A 19,589-nucleotide genomic window follows, 5' to 3' on the forward strand; every position below is an offset into this window, starting at 1 on the left:
ACATAATGCTGCTACTGCACTATTTGTTATATATTACTTTTCTGATACTCCCATTTGTATTTGTACAGTCTTGTCGTGCGTGTTGTACTACGTGTTTTGTTTCGTCTTGTTTTTTGTACCTTGCACCTTCTCTGTGTGGTCTGGATGTTTGCTTCACTCCCACTGAATGTTGCATTGATCAGACTTTTAGTTTTGCACTTTGAGGACCGCTCCTCTTTTTTTAAACTGCAATGGAAACATCAACAATTAGAGGAACATTATTGAGTTTATTACAGTTTAATTTAAAACGTGTTACATTGAAGAATTCTTCTTCTTGGTCATGTTCGTAATTGTGAATTGAACATCAAGAGTAAAGCCTTCAACATTGTGAGTTATACCTCTGCACTTTGAGTCTTCCACCTACAAGAGTTATTCTGCAAATACGTAAACCGGTAAACTTGTGTGTGTGCGTGTGTGTGTGTGTGTCACTCATCTTGTGGGGATATAAAACACAGTCACACTTTGAGAAGGATGTTCCTAGAACCAATTTAGTCTGAGAGCAAACAGCTGGTTCAAACACGCACACACACACACAAACAAAGACACACGCACACACACACACACACACACACACACACACACACACACACACACACACACACACAACCAAAGACACACGAACAGAGTACACGTGAGGACTCTGACACTGACCCTTAAACACAAGCTTTCCTGGAAAGTGGATTCTCTTTCACATTGAAATTATGTCATCAAACAGGAAACAAATAGAGAGTGAAAACAAAACCTTATATTAATATGATGACCCTTTAGATTATTAATTAAAGTGATGACCCCTCACATTATTAATTAAAGTGATGACCCCTCACATTATTATGGTTACCCCTAAAAATAAAATGATGACCCCTCAGATAATTTTAAATCAAATTTGTGAAGAATTAAAGACTAAATGTCACCAGAAGGCTGTATTTTCCCCTTTCTTACACACTTGAAACTCAAATACACTCTGTCTCCCACGAGGAGGACGAGGAAGGGGAGGATGAGGGGGAGGAGGAGGATGAGGGGGAGGAGGAGTCAGTCCCTTGGGATAAAACTCTCCACACAGAGAAAGAGAGACAGTCAGTGTGAACACAGACGGAAGAACAAGAACACATCAACTACAGAACCAACAGAAGCTCCTCCTTCAGTCTGCCGATCTGTGAGTTTCATCATTCACACATTCAGAGTTCAAGTGTTACTGAAACCAGACAGACAGACAGACAGAGAGACAGACAGACAGAGAGACAGACAGACAGAGAGACAGACAGAGAGACAGACAGACAGACAGACAGAAACAATTAGCCTCTCATCATGGACAGGTGAGTACTGAAGTAAACTATAGAGCTCAGTTTATATAATGTAAGATGTTTAAACTCTGTTTAGGATGACCTGGTTGTATCTGTACATTCTGGATATATGATCCTCATTCCCCGGTAATAATTACAGCCGTACAATGACCTCCTGTGTTTCTGTAGAAACCGGCTTGTATCTCGTCTCTCTGCTGCATTTTATCAGCTCAGTGAGGAATTTGACTTTTTATCGCGAAGAAATGGAGGAGGTCAAAAATGTGGTTTGCCAATCTGAGAGATGCTAACATGCTAACACCAGTTTGGGGGCGACAGAAAGAATAGGCCACAGGTTATATTATTATTTCTTTGTTAACTGAATAGGTATGGCTGCTTGTTTTCTACTGTTATTATGGAATGGTATTTTATTTGTAAGTTTAAATGCTGTATATGTTAAATGTATACGTTGGGTAATTGTGTGTGTGTGTGTGTGTGTTGTCAACACATTGTTAATGTTTGACTTAAAGGTGCTGTCGATAACACTGACAACATTCAGCCACTAGATGTTCGTCCTCCACAGTTCGATTTCATTCGATTTCATTCGTGACGTCACTCATTGGTTTGTGGACTGACGTTTTGAAGCCACAAGTTCGGCGATTTGGCCGTCGCCATCTTGGATTACGACCGTCCCCATATTGTATTTTTTGCTACCCATAAACGGAAGTTACCATATTTGGAATGCGGAGGAGTTACATAGATAGTCTCAGCGACCTGTCAATCACAGTAAGCTCCGCCCTAAAGCATACCCTGCTTTATGGTCGATTTGACCATTCATAAAGTTACTAAGTTGGATTGCTCTTTCTATTATATATATGTACTGTATATATATCTCTCTATTGAAACCCTTAGCAGTTTAGAGTATGAGGTCAGAGGTCAGGCTGTGTGAGTCTTTGAACTGAAGCTTTTTAATTAAAGGTTAGCTGTTAGCAGTTAGCGGTTGGCCAGATGTCCGGATGTGGATGATGCAGTAGCTGGATGGTGATTGGCTGTCGGCACTGAGCTGTAATTAAACACACAGATTACAGACTGAGTGTGTGTGTGAGTGGTCCTGTATGTATATATTTGTGAGGACTTTCTGTTCTTCAAAGGCTGTTTGAAGCTTAAGACCAGATAATTAATGTGTGTGTGTGTGTGTCTTCCCTTTTCAGACTGTAATATTTCCATCTTCTTCTTTGTGTCATTCAAACAGACTTTTACATTAATGTTCCTCAGAGCTTCGTTCAGACATTCCCATCACATTAATCAAAATGTTGTGACATGAAGGAAGATGTGGATTTTAAAAACATACTTTACAGTTGAAGCTTTAATTCATGACGTTTGCCTTGAATCCATTTAAACAATGTCACATTAGTTTAATCATTTAGCCTCTTCCTGTTATATAAACATCCAACACATTAATGACAGGATGTAAAGTTGTCCGCCATCACATCAACATCTCAACCAGTGAACCAAAGTGACCAAATTTGAACTGTGACGAAGTGACGTAGAGAAACCGTACACGTCTCAGCAACAAATGCACCGACTTTTTTATGTTGTTCTAAGAGCTCCTTATCTTCTTCCTGAAAATATTAAAATGAATGAACAAATACAAAATCACTATTCACTACAATCACTATTAAAATCACAGTGAGAGATTTACAGATGAGTTTAAATAGAAAGTAAACAGAGTTCTCTTCCTGTTTGACAGTTTTTACTTCATCAGTTCAGTTGAGAGGGAGGCTGCTGGGAGAAAAGAGAAGGGAAGGGGGGGGGGGGGGGGGGGTTGTGAAACAGAGGTAACTCCAGTTCAAGTTGAGCAGTGTTTATATGGACAACACAGTCTCAGAATGTGTTCAGCTGTGAGTTATGGAGCAACAGGAGAGACAAACCCCTCAGATCTGTCTGTTCATCGTGACCTCTGACCTCATTTCACTGTTGCAGCTTATTCTGTACAGTGGAGAACAGTTTGTCCGTGGATAGTTTGTCTGTGGACAGTTTGACAGTTTGCCAGTTTGTCTGTGGACACTTTGTCTGTGGACAGTTGGACCTAGAACCTAGAACCAGAACCTCTGCTCCAGCCTGACAACACAACCACAACTGCCAAATCCATTCTGTAATCCATGATTTTAATCTTCTTCTTCTGTGTTTCAGGTTGAGATGTTCCAGCTCAGGATGACTTCCTGTCTGTTGTCCCTCCTCTTCCCTTTGATGTTCTCCATCATGGCCGCTGCTCAACCCGCCGGCTGCAAAATCCGAATCACTGACAAAGGACTCGATATGTGTAAGTTAATGATTATTATCCAGAAGTAAACTAAAATCTAAACTATAATACTGTGGACCGTATTCAACATCTGTACTATATTTAACATTTGCACATATTGTCGTATGCTTTTTGTTTATATTTTCTTGTTGTTTTGTATTTTTTATACATATCATATTTGTACTTAGAGCAACGATTGTAGGAATATGTTGAGTATGTGACAAATAAAACCTTGAAATTGAAAATGTATAACCGATATTTATTTGTGTTTTCAGTGAAGTATGAGACTCAGAAGTTTGTTGAAGAAGAGCTCACTAACATCTCGATGCCAGACATGAAGGGCAAAGAAGGACGCTTCCAATACACCATCACTAAGTACAAGTTGTATTTAAAGTAATACTTTGATTCTGAATACTCAACATGTATTAATGTCTTCTCTCTCTCCCGTCTGTCGTCAGCGTGAAGATAACCGAGTTGAATCTGACTCACGCTGAACTGCAGTTCATCCCTGAAGTCGGTTTGCTGTTCGACGTCCAGAACTCATCGATCTCGCTGAGTTTCCACCGACGGATCCTCTACTGGTTCTTGTGAGTTCTGCTGCAGAAAACTGACTCAACACCAACATTCCTACGACTCTAATGGTTCTCAAACAGAACACTGATTAGAGTCTGATAACCCGTCTACAGAAGACTTTTAGAACTTCATTAGTTCTTCCACAGAACATAAATATAATACACATTACTGTTAGTACTACTCTAATGGTTCTTATACAGAACTTCAATACAACTCTAATAGTTATGTGTTCTATGGAACATTAAAGTGTCAATAGACAATTAAAAAAACAACTTTACAGGCATTATATGCAAATTGTTTTTGGACACCACCAAGTATTTGTCCGACTAATGTGACAGTAAATTGGAACAGTTAATACCTCGAACGACGATGTCATAGGTCACGTGAAAATACGACATTTTTCACCACTTTTCATGAATCTTTTAAAAAACGCAACAGAGGATTCAATGGAAACATCTCAACATGTTGCTCAGCAGCATCTCGAGACCTTCACGATGGCAAATTTGGAAGCTTTTGTGTTTTGTGTGGAGCGTTGTCGTGTAGTTGTTTACGCGGTCGTATTGTGTTGGTGATGACGTGTTTCTGTGTGTCAGCTACGACACAGGAAACATCAACGCGTCGGCCGACGGCGTGAACATCAACACGGCTGTGAACCTGATCCGGGACGAGGAAGGACGACTGAAGATCAATAACATCACCTGTGATGCCAGGATCACCAAAATGAGGGCAAAGTTCAGCGGAACGCTCGGGTAAAACACACTGATACAGTAATAATGATTAATGATAATAAGACTAATGTAGTGATCAATGATCAATAATGATCACTGTTAATGGGAGTAATGTTGTAATCAATAATGATTGATGGTTACTGTTATTTAATCGGCCAATCAACAACTGTCTGTCAACACGTTTTATCTTTCAGGAAAGTTTACGACTTCCTGGCCAGCTTTCTGAAAACGGGCATGCGCTTCCTCCTCAACCAACAGGTGTGTCACCTGTCCGTCTGTCTCTGAACTGTCTCTGACCTGTCTCTCTCTCTCTGTTCTGTCTCTCTCTCTGGTCTGTATCTCTTGGTCTGACATACATGTCTGTCTCTGAAAGTATTGCTCACTAACCTGTCTGTCTATCTTTGACATTTCGGTCTGTCTCTGAGCTGACTGTACCATACCTGTTTCTCTCTTACCTGTCTGTCTGTATATCTGTTTCTGACCTGTCTCTCTCTCTCTCTGACCTGTCTGTCTGTCCATCTCTGACCTGTCTTTCTCTCTGACCTGTCTCTCTCTCTGACCTGTCTCTCTCTCTGACCTGCCTCTCTCTCTGACCTGTCTCTCTCTCTGACCTGTCTGTCTGTCCATCTCTGACCTGTCTTTCTCTCTGACCTGTCTCTCTCTCTGACCTGTCTCTCTCTCTGACCTGCCTCTCTCTCTGACCTGTCTGTCCCTCAGATCTGTCCCGCTCTGAATCACGCTGCTCTGGTTCACGTGAACTCGATGTTGCAGTCGATCCCTGTGAGGTCGGAGGTCGATTACTATATTGGTATTGATTATTCTCTGATCGAAGATCCCGTGGTGACGTCCAGGAGCCTCGACATGCACTTCAGGGTCAGACTCTTCCTCTGATATATCGTCTACGGTGTAATACGACGGGAACATTAACGTGTGTGTCGTGTGTTTAGGGGATGTTCTTTGATCTGTCCGATCCAAATAACACGTTGGTGAACTACGCCATCGACCCGGTCATCAGAGAGTACGACCGGATGGTTTACCTCGCTCTGTCCGAGTACTTCTTCGACAGCGGGATGTATTCTTACTTCAAAGCAGGAATCTTCCAGATGCACATCGTCAACGAGAAGGTCAAACCCACCACAGACCCACACAACCACCACAGACCCACACAACCACCACAGACGCCCACCCTGAAAGACCGAAAAGCCGAACATACAAATCCTGAGAACCGAGCTGATCCAGTCTAACCTCCATTGTTCTCTTTGTGTCGTCCTTCAGATGCCCAAAGACCTGCAGATGCTGTTGAGAACCACCTACTTTGGAGCCATCATGATGCTGGTGAGTAAAGTTACAATAGAGAGACAGTGGGGACACATTAAAGACAAGATAAAGTGCAGACACAGTAAAGCCGAAATAAAGACAGAGTAGAGACACAGTGGAGACACTGTAGGAATGCAGTAAATACACTATAAAGACACAATAGAGACATGGTGGAGATACAGTGGGGAGACATTGGAAAATGCAGTCGAGACACAATAAAGACACAGTAAAGACAAAAATAGAGATAAAGTACAGAAATAGTAAAGTCTAATTAAAGACAGAGTAAGGACACAGTGGAGAAACATAAGAAATGCAGTAGAGACACAGTAAAGACTCAGTAAAGAGACAGTGGAGACGCAGTAGAAATGCACACAGTAAATAAACAGTAGAAACACAGTAAATACTCAATAAAGAATCAATAAAGAGACAGAAGAGATGCAGTAGAAACACAATAAAGAGACAATGGAGACACTGTAGCGACACAATGGGGACACATTTGAAATGCAGTAAAGACACAGTGAAGACGTGTTAGCAGGATGGAGGAATGTAAAACCACTTGATGCTAATTTGTCATTTGTTACGTTGGCCTTTATGAATAAAGTTGACTTGACAGGTTCAGTTCAGTGCAGGTGTTCACATTATTTAGTCCACATGCAGTACTGTGTAGTACTACTTCACTCCGTGTTCTCCTGTGTTCTCGTAGAACCCGGCTCTGTTGGACGCTCCGATGTCTCTTCAGTTCGCCGTCAACTCTCCTCCAAAAACCTTCATCAAGACGTCCGGAGCAACGGTCGTCATGACAGCCATCGTCAAGGTGATAGTGCTGCCTCCAGGTCAGCCTCCGGTCCAGCTCAGCAGCATGACGATGGTACACAAACACACACACACCTCTACACACACACACACATACACACACACACACACACACACACACACACACACACACACACACACACACACACACACACACACACACACACACACACACACAAAGGTTTAACCTGCTGATCAAAACGTCCAACAGCTGTTTTATTATTTCTATTGTTTCATGTTTCTGTCGTCCTGCAGGAAGCAAAGTTTAACGCTAAAGTTTCCATGAAGGAAAAACGCCTGGCCGTTCATGCTGACCTCCGCAGGTACACACACACACACATACATACACGCACGCACACACATATACACACACACAAGTTACAAGAACTGTGATTGGTCAGTTCGGGGACAGGAGCCCAGGACCAATTTAAGGAACTCAGGAACACAGTCTGTGTTTTTTTTGGTGGAACCAGGGACTAAAGTTCCACATTGACGCCACAAACATGGCGAGAACCGTATGAAGGAACAGTCCTTTAAAGTTTTGTAAAGTTCTAAGTTTTCTACTTAAGTGTGACACTTGAGGGGCCGATCACACCGAGACGCGTCGCTAAAATATTCTCAACTTTTAAGTGCGGAGTCGGTGTCACACTTGACCGAGGCAGCCAATCAGATCGCACTACTGACATCAAAACAGGAAGTCAGTTGCAGTGTAGTAAAGACCGCCTCTTGCTTGATTTGATTGGCTCCCTTGTTCAAATGTGTCACTGACGATCGCTGCGCTGCAAGAAAAGTTGCGAATATTTCAACTTTTATACACGTCTAAAAAAAACGCCCGAAAAACGCGGCGCAAGAGAAAAGCACGGTGGTCCCTTGGGTTTAATTTCTCCTGAGCTGAGGGAGCGACTAAAGGTTGCTGTACAGAATCCCTCAAAATGTTTCCTTGGTTCATGAAGAACGTTGAAATGTTTTACCTTTTGTGTTGAACCTCATTTAAAGTCACAGCGTCTCTGTGGCAGAATAAATGACCACAGACTGAAACAGAGTTGTCTTCTTTCAGATTTAAAATATTCTCCAATCAATCGGCTCTGGAATCTCTGGCAGTAAGTGCTGTTGTTTTTATCTTTTACTACTGAGTTACAACATTTGTGTTAAATCTGATTCACAACAGAAAGTAAAATACGTAAAACAGTCGCCCGTCTGTCTGTCAGTTGATTCCTCTGCAGGCTCCTCTTAAGACCATGTTGCAGATGTCTGTGGTTCCTTTAATCAACAGTAAGAATCTGATACATCAACTGTGAAACAAACAGTGATTGCATGTTGAACTGTAACACACTGTGACACTGACTGTGTGTGTGTGTGTGTGCTCAGACTGGACAAAGAGAGGGGTTCGCATCCCTCTGGCTGATGGGATGGATTTCATTGAGGAAGTAGTTGAATATCACAACGTAAGTCTGTTTAAACATTTAACCTTTATATGTTAAACCCCAAAAGTGAAGACATCTTGATCGCCCCCTGGTGGCTGGCTGCAGTAAAGGTCATAAACGCCGCGCCTTCCATGTTAACAAATGGGACCATGGGTTTTGAAAGCCTCCAGTTCACCATTTTGGCAGTCCCCATGTTGGTTTTTGCAACCAGTGAACAGAAGAGACCATATTTGGACTGCAGAGGAGCATGGCACTGGCAGCTACCAGGCGGCAACCTCTGGTTCTCTAAATGGACCATAATGTACTAAATGAACATCATGCTGTATTGAAGAAGACTTGAAACTAGAGATTGAGACCATAAACTCATGTTTACAATGTTTACTGAGGTAATAAATCAAGAGAGAAGTAGAGTCATTTTCTCATAGACTTCTATACAACCAGAGGAGTCGCCCCCTGGTGGACACAAGAGAGAATGCAGGTTTAAGACACTTCGGTATTAGAACCTCACTCATCAGAACCGGAGGTTGCCGTCTGGATGAGGCATGGGACAAACTAAAACGTAAAAGTCAAATAAATGTTTCCCAAAGATGGTTTCTGCTATTTTAGGCAGTTATTATCACGCTGATGAATGTTCATTTTTTTGATTAGTTTGATCTTAATGAGATATTTGTTGGGTGTAACATCATGATTGTACCATGTGATGTTCTGGTCATTATGCTGCAATCCATTGTACTCTGAAAAAAACAACCATACAGCCATACAAACATCAGATGGCTGGCGGCCATGTTTTCACGAGCAGATGCACCGGGACGCATTAAGATCGTAAATCGGGAATACCGACTTGGAATTATTAACCTTCGACTTGCAATGGATTGCAGCATCAGTCTTTATTATTTTGACCCTCTACTGCACCATGTGATGTTGTATTTCCTCACTGGTGTTGACGGCAGTTGTGTTGATCTCTGCAGGGTTTCATCTTGATCGGAGCGAATCTTCACTTCAGCAAAGGACTGAGAGAAATGATCACAGGGAGCAATCAGACAGAACCAGACACCAACTCTGTCTAAATATATATATATATATATATATATATATATATATATATATATATAAATATATATATATATATATATATATATATATACACACACACATTTATGTGTATAAATATACGCAGGTATTTTAAAATCAAGCGGCCATTGTTTACATCCTTGTTTCTTGCTAACAGTCTTCCTCTGCTCCTTGCGCATTGCTGCGTTATCTTTAACCACCTGTACATCAGTGAAACAGAAGTATTCAGATCCTTTTCTGAAGTAAAAGTACTAATACCACATTGTGAAAATACTCCACTACACGTTAAAGTTCCCCATTCAAAACCGTACGAGTAAAAGTATTGTCAGCAAAATGTACTAAAAGTATTCATGATGTGGTAACATGTTACCTGTCTGTGTTTTTCTATTATATATATATATATATATGATGTTTCTGGATTAATAGTACTGCTGCATTAATGTATATGTGTACTGCTGTAGATGTTTTTAACTCCTTTATACACTGTTGGGTAGTTTAATCTGCAGCAATGCATCATATTCTAGAAGATAATATGTTTGTGTAGTTGTCCTGTGAGTAAAGGTTTCATTTAGAAAGTGATGAGGACATAAAGGTCTGAGAGTCCTCTCCGAATAAAGTTCAGACTAACAGACTCCGGAGTATTTTCTCAAACACAATAAAAGGTGAGAAAGTATCAGTACAACCATATTGTGGTTCTCTGAGATAACAGCTCACAGTGGAAATGCCGCTCTCTGATGTTTGTATTAACAACAAAGCTAAATAAAAACAAATAAATCTCCTAATTTGCTTTTTCATACAAGTTATAAGTTAATTACTAAATGAACATCATGGTGTATTGAAGAATACTTGAAACTAGAGATTGAGACAATAAACTCGTTTACAATGTTTACTGAGGTAATAAATCAAGAGAGAAGTAGAGTCATTTTCTCATAGACTTCGATACAACCAGAGGAGTCGCCCCCTGGTGGACACTAGAGAGAATGCAGCTTTAAGATACTTTCACATTTCACTTTCGCATTTCCTGAAGAGAGTCAGCCTTTTGAATCACTGCAGAGTCAAATTCAAACATTTATACGTTAAATTAATCAATGAACAGCGTCAGGTTTCACTTCAGTCAGATCAATAACGTAATTTATTTGTGTGACAGATTTTATTCTCATCAGGTAAAAACAAAAAACATACAGCAATGAAATCATTTTAAGTGAATGTTACTTCATTTAAAGCCACTGCATCAAACAGTTAATTAACACTCGACTATTGTATTAGCAGCTTGTTAATAGTTATTGTAATAGTTGTAATATCAGCTAAAGATCAATTAGTAACATATCATATATCTGTTATTACTGACATTAATTATTTTCTCTTCTCAAGTTTATTAATCTGTATTAAAGCAGTTATAGTTTCAACTTTAACTAGCTTTTCTAAGTCCATCACTTCGCCTACCTGGGGATAGCTATGCTAAGCTAATTTGTTGAGTTGTCTTTGAGCAGAATGCTCTCTGGTAAACGAGTAATGCAGCGCATATGTCTAAGGCTTTTATTTTGAAAGGTAAGAACAGAAGACGTGTAGCTCTAATCTTAGTTATTATCTTATTGCCTTTACAAGTATGGACAGAGTTAAAGCGATATCCTCTTTCTTTGTGCCGCAAATCAAGCCTTCATTTCCTGGGAGATCGCGACGCGCGTCGTACTTCATAATGATAAGTTCGAGCAAAAGACCTGTCTGTTGCCACTTTAATTAGTTAACAGTTAATTAGCAGCTCAGATACTTGATGTGATAATCAGTTTTTACGAAGATTCACTTTTCAAACTGATAATTAAATAGAATTTATTGTAATTTGAGTGCTCAATAAAATCATGAGTTTGTTTTTATTTCATAAAAAATAAGTGTTTGTTTTTAACTCGTCATCTTTTACAGTGTGAGTGACCTCAGACCTTCACCACAGTTCTTTGAATCCGTCTGTTTTAAACTCTTCAGTCAGTCGCCAAAGTTTTCGGCGATGCCGTCATAACCGTGGAAACCGCACTTCCTGCCGGCGACTCTGCAGCCGAAGGTCAGTGCGTCCTGCAGACTTCCACCTGCGGTTGGAGAATGTATTTATTAATTTAATAAATATATGTGTAACGTCTCACCGCGTCGGACCGGACGGTGTAACGTCTCACCGTTGGACGGTGTAACGTTTCACCATGTTGGACGGTGTAATGTCTCACCGTTGGACAGCGTGTAGATGACGGCAGAGTTGAAAGTGTCTCCGGCTCCGAGAGTATCGACGAGAGCTTCAGGAGGAAACGCATCTGAATGAACGACCGAACCATCTGGACCCAAAGCATCCGCTCCTTTTTCTGCCCAGGCACATACCAGGACAGCCCTGAGAGAGGGAGAGACAGGTCAGAGAGGGAGAGACAGGTCAGAGAGGGAGAGACAGGTCAGGGAGGGAGAGACGGGTCAGAGAGAGAGAGACAGGTCAGAGAGGGAGAGACGGGTCAGAGAGGGAGAGACGGGTCAGGGAGGGAGAGACGGGTCAGGGAGGGAGAGACGGGTCAGAGAGGGAGAGACGGGTCAGGGAGGGAGAGACGGGTCAGGGAGGGAGAGACGGGTCAGAGAGGGAGAGACAGGTCAGGGAGGGAGAGACGGGTCAGAGAGGGAGAGACAGGTCAGAGAGGGAGAGACGGGTCAGGGAGGGAGAGACGGGTCAGGGAGGGAGAGACGGGTCAGAGAGGGAGAGACGGGTCAGGGAGGGAGAGACGGGTCACAGAGAGAGAGACAGGTCAGGGAGGGAGAGACAGGTCAGGGAGGGAGAGACGGGTCAGAGAGGGAGAGACAGGTCAGGGAGGGAGAGACGGGTCAGAGAGAGAGAGACGGGTCAGGGAGGGAGAGACGGGTCAGAGAGAGAGAGACAGGTCAGAGAGGGAGAGACAGGTCAGGGAGGGAGAGACGGGTCAGAGAGGGAGAGACGGGTCACAGAGGGAGAGACGGGTCACGGAGGGAGAGACAGGTCAGGGAGGGAGAGACAGGTCAGGGAGGGAGAGACGGGTCAGAGAGGGAGAGACAGGTCAGGGAGGGAGAGACGGGTCACAGAGGGAGAGACAGGTCAGGGAGGGAGAGACAGGTCAGGGAGGGAGAGACGGGTCTGGGAGGGAGAGACGGGTCAGGGAGGGAGAGACGGGTCAGGGAGGGAGAGACAGGTCAGAGAGGGAGAAAGAAGTCCTAGAAGTTGTAATAATCACTAAAAGTGGAATAAATTGTTGTTTTCTAGCTGTAAGCAGCTGTAATAATGGATATATTGTACTGGCTTTAATTCAGCACTTATTATACATCTGTGGGCAAAACATGTTTTGATTCTTTTTATTTGTCCAACCCTGAAAGACCTGATCCTCCACTCACCCCTGTTTGACCCGACTGTAGAGTCCTTTCAGAGCGGCTTCAGCCGACAGGAAGCCGAAGTGACGGGCCACGTCTTTACTGACAAACACCTGAAAGAGACAAGAACACCTGAGAGACAGCCCTGAGAGAGAGACAGCTCAGAGACAGAGACAGACAGGTCAGTTAGACAGCCCTGAGAGAGAGACAGGTCATAGAGATAGCCCTGAGAGAGATAGGGCAGAGAGACAGTGTTGAGAGAGATAGACAGGTCAGGGAGAAAGAGAGAGACAGGTCAGTTAGGCAGCCCTGAGAGAGAGACAGGTCAGAGAGAGACAGACATTCATGTATTAACTTCTCTTTTCCTAAACAACTCAGTTTTAGGCTATTTAGTATCAAACGGGTCAAAGACGGAGGACACAACTTATTACAGGAAGCAGAAGAGACGGACCACGTCTCTACTGACCAACACCTGACAGACCGATAGAATCCACCCCGTCACAGACCTCACGTTGTATTTAAGGTAACCGGCGTTAATAAAACCTGTCGTCTCTTAAAGACTCGCACCACGTCACCGTGAGGAAACAGCTGATACAGCGGTTCTCTGGTCTTCTCTATCTCAACGGAGACGGTGATCCTCTGCTGCCGAGGCAACGTGCTGTTAAACATCACGACCTGCTGGATCATCTTCACCTGATCCTCAGCGTTACGGCCCTGAAGGAGTTAAAACAAGAAAACACTGGTACACTGTAATATTCTCTGTGTATTCTGTAACGATACGTTAGTTTGATACATTTATATTTCACACTGTTTTGAAACTTCAACAGGTTAGATTCAGGAGATAGAAGGGTTAGTCTAGTCTGTGTGGTCAGATTAGTCGGGTTTGGTCAGGTTAGTCTGGCAGTTTCAGTGTCTCACCTCTAAGTGGATCCACTTGAACTGACGCAGATCGACTTTGGAGAACTCCTCCGCTGTGACATCAGGAAGGTTCCTGACGGACAGAAAGGTCAGAGGTCAGAGTTCATGTTCCTCAATGAAGATAATCCAGAAACACCTTCATCACTCAAGAGGTTACAAAAGTCTCCCAGGCTGATGACGTCACTATGACATCATCAGACTGGGAGATTAATCAAGACCAGTAAAATGTTCTATACAAAAATCATTGGAATTACTTTTTTTAACAAGTACATTTAAATACATCCGAACTTCCTGTTTGACCTACTGTGTTTTAGGGAGGCGTTTCTTCTTTACACAAACACTTCCAACAACAATTAGAAAAACAATTTCAAGAATTAAAACTTTTTTAAAGATTTCAAATGACTCTTGATTGATTCATGCGTCTGTCAGGACTCGGGGGGTGAAGACATTTAACAGTTTGGAATGATTTTATGAATTTATTTGTCAGTCCTGTTTCAGTCAGGCTGATTAAAGATCTGACTGAATTATGAGTCATGTTTATGGATATTAAAATATAGTATAAATACGTCTGATCATCAGTTCAGACTGAAAATGCTAAAACGAGTCATCTCTCTAAAGTCCAACAGTCAGCATGAAACACAATAAAGTGAGATTATGTTTACATTCACAGACTTAAAGTGTGAAGAGTTCACTTCCAAAATCATCAAAAGACAAACAAATTACTTTCATTATCTACAATAGACGGGAATTTTGCTGAAAATATTTTTTATAAATTTTTATTTTGCCTTTAATCCAACAAGTATATTTATTAAATTCGATTTGATCATTTTGGAAAGAAACTCCTCACAGGCGGCAGATTAAAATCATCTTTAATTACTGAACATATTTCATCATATTTCAGCGTGAACGTGGTCGTTTTAAACATCAGAGATATTAAATGAATCAACGACGATGAATTAAACCACCATTAACACCACTGCAGAGACTCAAACCGACGACACTGAACCGACGAGTTAGTGATGAAGCTCAGTGAACGAACAAGAACGCAGATTTAAAGGAACAGTCCAGGACTGTTATCCTAGCTTAGCATGGATACAGTGCGGATTAATATATATATGTATATACAACATATATATTAACCAATGAACTTTTAACGGTGTTCATAGGTGTAATTTTTTATTTTTGATGGAACCTGGCTAGCGGTTTCTCCTCTTTCCAGTCTTTATGCTAAGCTAAGCTACAAAGAGGTCCAGGATTGTTAGCCTAGCTCAGCATGGATACAGTGCAGATAAAAACAAAATATATATATTAACGAAGAACTTTAAAATGGTGGTGATAGGTGTACTTTTTAACTTTTGACGGAGCTTGACTAGCTTGTTTCTCCTCTTTCCAGTCTTTATGCTAAGCTAAGCTAACCACATCTTGACGCCAGCCCGAACTGAACTTATAGGCATGAGACCCATCTAAAATGATGTTCCATTAAATGTAGAAGGTGGAGAGGAGGCGTCGATGGATGTTTTAAAAGATATTAAATAATATAAAATATATATATATATATAAAATTCATTGAGAGTTTAAAACATGTTTTATGTTTAAGGCTTTGCATGAGCTTGCAACACCTCCTATAGCATTCTTGCTAACTCCGGCATGATCACATCTCGTACTGTTTTACCGACGTTCATTAACGTGCTCCGTCTCTATCAAACAACCAATAAATAAAAAATAAACAAGGTCAGCTGACCTCCGCTCAATCGGATGGCTGGACCTCAACTTCTCGCTCTGCAGTGGGCCATTACACCAGGATCAGGACCAGGATCAGGATCGGGACCAGGTGGTCATGCGTCTCTCAGGCGGGTCAAACAGCGTTCACAAAACACCTCACCACGTTCGTTTTTGTCTGCACGCAGCACCAGATGGGTGGAGCTTCTGATGTAGAGGGGGCGTGGCCTAACAAGACTCACCTGAATGGCTCGTGTCTCTGCTGTTAAATGTTCACGTACACGAGTAGATTGTTGGTCAATGGTGCAGAACTTCATTTGAAAATGTACAACTTTAACAAAATGAGTAGAAACTCAAAAACTACATTCATGCAGCAACCAATAATGTGGCTAACATTAATGCTAGTCACATGACTCTACATAATTAGATCATTTTTCTATAAACCTGCAGTTGAACAGTATATTCAGCTGTAAACCAGCTGCTGTTCCTGTTGCTGTTGGTAAACAATGTAATCTGTTCTCTAAAATGTGCTTATTTTTCATTGAGGTTCTGAAGGTAAATGTGGTGCTCCTGCTGATCGATTGATCTGATTTGATATTGATCTGATAGGAGTGACGACGTGTCTCAACGGTAACAAGATGGCGTTGATAAAGAGGTATTCAGTGAACGCTGCGTGCCGCCGGGCGGTCGTCCGGTGGTCTTACGTGTCGTAGAGCACGACGGTTCGAGATCCGCTGGACGGAGAGACAACACAACACGCAGACGGAGTTTGACCTTCCATCTGCCAAACCACCGCGGAGACATCGACTGCACAGCGCGAGAAGTCGGCCATGATGAAACTGACGGACACAGAGAAGACAGGAAACTACTTCGTATCAACTCTGCCCTCCAAAATAAAACCACTGACGGACAGAAAACTGTCTCCTCATTGGTGGAACAGGAGGGAAGCAGAGCTGTGACGATGATGATGATGTTCCTGAAATAAATACAGTTAGACACACACACACACACACACACACACACACGCACACACACACACACACACACACCTGTTCACACCTGTTCATGTGCAGGATGGTGCGGCTTCCTGTGCTGATGTTGCTGACGACCACAGAGGCTGGAAGGACACACTGAGCGTGCTCAGACACCAGAGACACATCGATATGGAACTTCTGAAAATCCTCCAAAATAAAACTACAGACAATAAACTGTTTCACATCTCCTCTGTCCTTCACAATAAAACTACAGACAGGAAACTGTTTCATGTCAGTGTCTTAACCCTTTACACTGATCAAGTTCCTCCTCACTGAGGATCTCTGTGGACAAACGAGACGTGGAAACAAGGGGAGAGAAATGAGAAGGAAATGAGGAGAGAGAAAGGAGAAGAGGAAACAAGGAGAGAGAGGGAGAGAGGAGAAGAAGAAACAAGGAAACAAGGGAAGAGAGAGGAAAAAAGGAAGAGAGATTAAGGAAATGAGGAGAGAGAAACGAGAAGAGCAAACGAGGAGAGAGAGAGGAGACAAAGAAACGAGAAAGGAGACAAGAAAACAAGGAAGAGAGATTAAGTGGATAAGGAAGCAAGAAGAGATAGAGGAGACGAGGAAACAAGGAGAGAGAGAGGAAACAAGGAAGGGAGATGAAGGAGACACGGAAACAAGGAGAGATTGACGAGACGAGGAAACAAGAAGAAAGAGACAAAATGTGGAAATGAGGAGAGAGAGAAAGGAGACGAGGAAACAAGGACTTGTGTAGTTTCTGTAGTTTCTAGAACTAGACCTGATCCCTGAGACCTCCTCCATGTACTGATGGACGCATTGATCGGTACTCACTCGGCCACAGGTCCGGCAGACAGAGAGCCCATGAAGGCGCTCGGCGCTCCGAGCAGCGACAGCACCGTGCAGGAGTTGGAAGCGTTTCCTCCTCGCTGCCAGCGCTGCGACAAACACCTGCACAGGTACAGAGAGGGATGACATCACTGCATCAACATCACTGAAGAAGACTGTACATGAAAACACGTTTCACTTCCTAAAGGCAACATCGAGAATCAATAGCAAAGAGCATTAATCCGCAGAGGTGCATGCTGGGATATGATATCATTGATAATTGATTGAATGATATTTATTAAAGTGGCCATGTTTATGATCAATCAGAATAACACTCACATCGATGTAGAAGCACCTTCAGAATAAAATATCACACGTCGTGGATTCCCCTTCACAATAAAATATCACACCTCGTTTCAATCTGCGGGACCGTGAGCGCGCGACACCCACTCGTCACACCGCGCACTGAGCTTTGATTGGTCAGTAGACAGCGCGTCTGTACGCGTTGGTCTGTTATCTCGAACATAACCTGCTCCGGGGCAATGCATTGCTAACCAACAGTTGGTGCTAGCATTAGCCTGTGTGCTAACCAACAGTTGGTGCTAGCATTAGCCTGTGTGCTAACCTGCTGTTGTTACTAGCATTAGCCTGTGTGCTAACCAGCTGTTTGCGCTAACCTGCTGTCTGTGTCTTCTTCTGGGTATTTGTCGACCACGTTGATGATGTCGAGACACACCAGACCCACACACAGAATCTTCTTCTTCTGTTCCTCCATGTCGATCCACACAAACTCACTGTTCACACAGCTGCAGGCTGGACTTTACACTTTCTCATTATCTAGTCACCTCACAACAATACGACTCACCACTTCCTGTCAGCAGAGATGATAAAATAAGAGCCTCACAGACAGTAGCTGCTCTTCACTGGTTTTACTTGCTTACCGTCACCTTCTGTGTTTAAGTTGGTAGAGATCTTGTGTCATTGTTTGTAAGCTATTTTAGAGAATAAAACATCCTAAATTCCGGTTAGACTTTAGGGTTGGGAGGAAATAAATTTGTTTGTCATTTGTATGGTCTCTCCTCCAGGATATGACCAGGGTTTACTATCTGTCTAATGATCTAATCTGTCTCTTTTCTCTATAGATGACACATTTCAGCAGCGGCCAAATTAAATTAATACCACGGTACCGGTGCTCAAAATATAACTTTCTGTTTTTATGGGTAGCTTTAGGTTGAGGAGAACAAGATGCAACAATTGTTGTATTAACCATTTGCATGTTTTTCATAACAACGCACTTTGTTATTGGTAGGATTTCCCATTTCAGATCACAAAGAACTTGAGTTCTAGGCATGGATGGGGGTTGAACCCATGATCTTTGGTTTACGAGACCAACGCCTTACCACTTGGCCACCACGCCATAAAATCAGCAAGTTATGCTTGTTTCATTGTCGCAAATGGTCCCCATACATATTTTTTTATAATACTGCCCAGTTTTATGACTTATAGCTGGAAGAGACGAGCCTGAACTGAGCCACACTCAAAAACTTGTGTTTCTGATGTCACATAAAGGATCAATGACAGCTCCTTTTGATCTAGACATGGATGGATGTATTGATGTGGTTCCTTTTAGAAGACAAACAATTTAATATTCTGTGGACCTTATAAGGCATGGATGGGGGTTGAACCCATGATCTTTGGTTTACGAGACCAACGCCTTACCACTTGGCCACCACGCCCTCACACAAGCACTTTCAAAGAGGTGTCTCATTGCCACGATGTTCGGGGATTTGTTTAGTTCCACTTAGTGCTACTTTCCTTGCAAAGCAGGTTTTCGTTGCCGTTTGACGATGCAACAAACACTTTATTTGATGAGTACTTGTCTGGACAAACTAACAGATGGTGACTTGATGCTATGGGGTGAGTTTTTTACATAGCAAATACAGAGCGTGAATCAGCTGCTTTTATTCAAGTGTTGAGCTGAGATTTATTCAACAAATAGCAGCTTGCGCTGGAGTGCGACCATAACGTACGTTCCTGATGTCCCATAAAGCGTCACACAGATTTTGAGGTGTTTAAAAGCCAGGCATGGATGGGGGTTGAACCCATGATTTTTAGTTTACGAGACTAACGCCTTACCACTTGGCCACCACGCCGTGACACTTGTGAGGAACCTGGGTGGATTTACTCTTTAAAATCTTTCATTTTTAAAAATTAAACCGCATCTG

The 19,589-nt window shown here is 42.4% G+C and overlaps 2 protein-coding genes and 3 non-coding genes across 6 annotated transcripts; 1 reads left to right on the forward strand and 4 right to left on the reverse strand.

Annotated features, from left to right (window-relative positions):
• Positions 1 to 3,515: 3,515 nt before the first annotated feature.
• Positions 3,516 to 9,540, forward strand: pltp (phospholipid transfer protein). The gene is made up of 14 exons (XM_076096336.1): positions 3,516 to 3,639; positions 3,894 to 3,993; positions 4,077 to 4,205; positions 4,785 to 4,940; positions 5,114 to 5,177; positions 5,637 to 5,792; positions 5,867 to 6,043; positions 6,195 to 6,254; positions 6,940 to 7,104; positions 7,305 to 7,372; positions 8,107 to 8,149; positions 8,258 to 8,321; positions 8,418 to 8,494; positions 9,442 to 9,540. Exons 1-14 carry the CDS (start codon positions 3,516 to 3,518, stop codon positions 9,538 to 9,540), a joined length of 1,482 nt encoding a protein of 493 aa, XP_075952451.1.
• Positions 9,541 to 10,658: 1,118 nt separating this feature from the next.
• khk (ketohexokinase) lies at positions 10,659 to 18,204 on the reverse strand. Of its 2 annotated transcripts, XM_076096132.1 has the most exons (9): positions 18,042 to 18,204; positions 17,371 to 17,487; positions 16,601 to 16,735; positions 16,246 to 16,380; positions 13,823 to 13,895; positions 13,472 to 13,618; positions 12,929 to 13,017; positions 11,755 to 11,912; positions 10,659 to 11,622 (listed from the first exon to the last, which is right to left on the reverse strand). In XM_076096132.1, the coding sequence occupies exons 1-9, from the start codon at positions 18,137 to 18,139 to the stop codon at positions 11,522 to 11,524; spliced, it is 1,053 nt and encodes a 350-aa protein (XP_075952247.1). In that variant the 5' UTR covers positions 18,140 to 18,204; the 3' UTR covers positions 10,659 to 11,521. The 2 variants fall into 2 exon arrangements, with proteins under 2 accessions (XP_075952247.1, XP_075952246.1); XM_076096131.1 differs by lacking the exon at positions 16,246 to 16,380.
• Positions 18,205 to 18,709: 505 nt separating this feature from the next.
• trnat-cgu (transfer RNA threonine (anticodon CGU)) lies at positions 18,710 to 18,781 on the reverse strand. Its single transcript has one exon. It is a non-coding gene; the product is annotated as a tRNA-Thr (tRNA).
• Positions 18,782 to 19,028: 247 nt separating this feature from the next.
• Positions 19,029 to 19,100, reverse strand: trnat-cgu (transfer RNA threonine (anticodon CGU)). The gene has a single exon. It is a non-coding gene; the product is annotated as a tRNA-Thr (tRNA).
• Positions 19,101 to 19,445: 345 nt separating this feature from the next.
• On the reverse strand, positions 19,446 to 19,517 carry trnat-cgu (transfer RNA threonine (anticodon CGU)). The gene has a single exon. It is a non-coding gene; the product is annotated as a tRNA-Thr (tRNA).
• Positions 19,518 to 19,589: the final 72 nt, after the last annotated feature.

The sequence above is a fragment of the Anarhichas minor genome, unplaced genomic scaffold (genome assembly GCF_050575085.1).
Source record: "Anarhichas minor isolate MPS153535 unplaced genomic scaffold, ASM5057508v1 ptg000021l, whole genome shotgun sequence".
Classification (NCBI taxonomy): domain Eukaryota; kingdom Metazoa; phylum Chordata; class Actinopteri; order Perciformes; family Anarhichadidae; genus Anarhichas; species Anarhichas minor.

Bases quoted from the DNA above. Each gene is read 5' to 3' on its own strand.
- khk (XM_076096132.1), bottom strand. From the start codon at position 18,139: ATGGAGGAACAGAAGAAGAAGATTCTGTGTGTGGGTCTGGTGTGTCTC. The intron at 16,736-17,370 runs GTGAGTACCGAT...TATTGTCTGTAG, and splicing joins TCTGCCGGACCTGTGGCCGA to TTTTATTTTGGAGGATTTTC. The intron at 13,896-16,245 runs GTAAGACCACCG...TCTGTCCGTCAG, and splicing joins ACCGTCGTGCTCTACGACAC to GAACCTTCCTGATGTCACAG.
- pltp (XM_076096336.1), top strand. From the start codon at position 3,516: ATGTTCCAGCTCAGGATGACTTCCTGTCTGTTGTCCCTCCTCTTCCCT. The intron at 6,255-6,939 runs GTGAGTAAAGTT...GTGTTCTCGTAG, and splicing joins TTGGAGCCATCATGATGCTG to AACCCGGCTCTGTTGGACGC. The intron at 7,105-7,304 runs GTACACAAACAC...GTCGTCCTGCAG, and splicing joins AGCTCAGCAGCATGACGATG to GAAGCAAAGTTTAACGCTAA.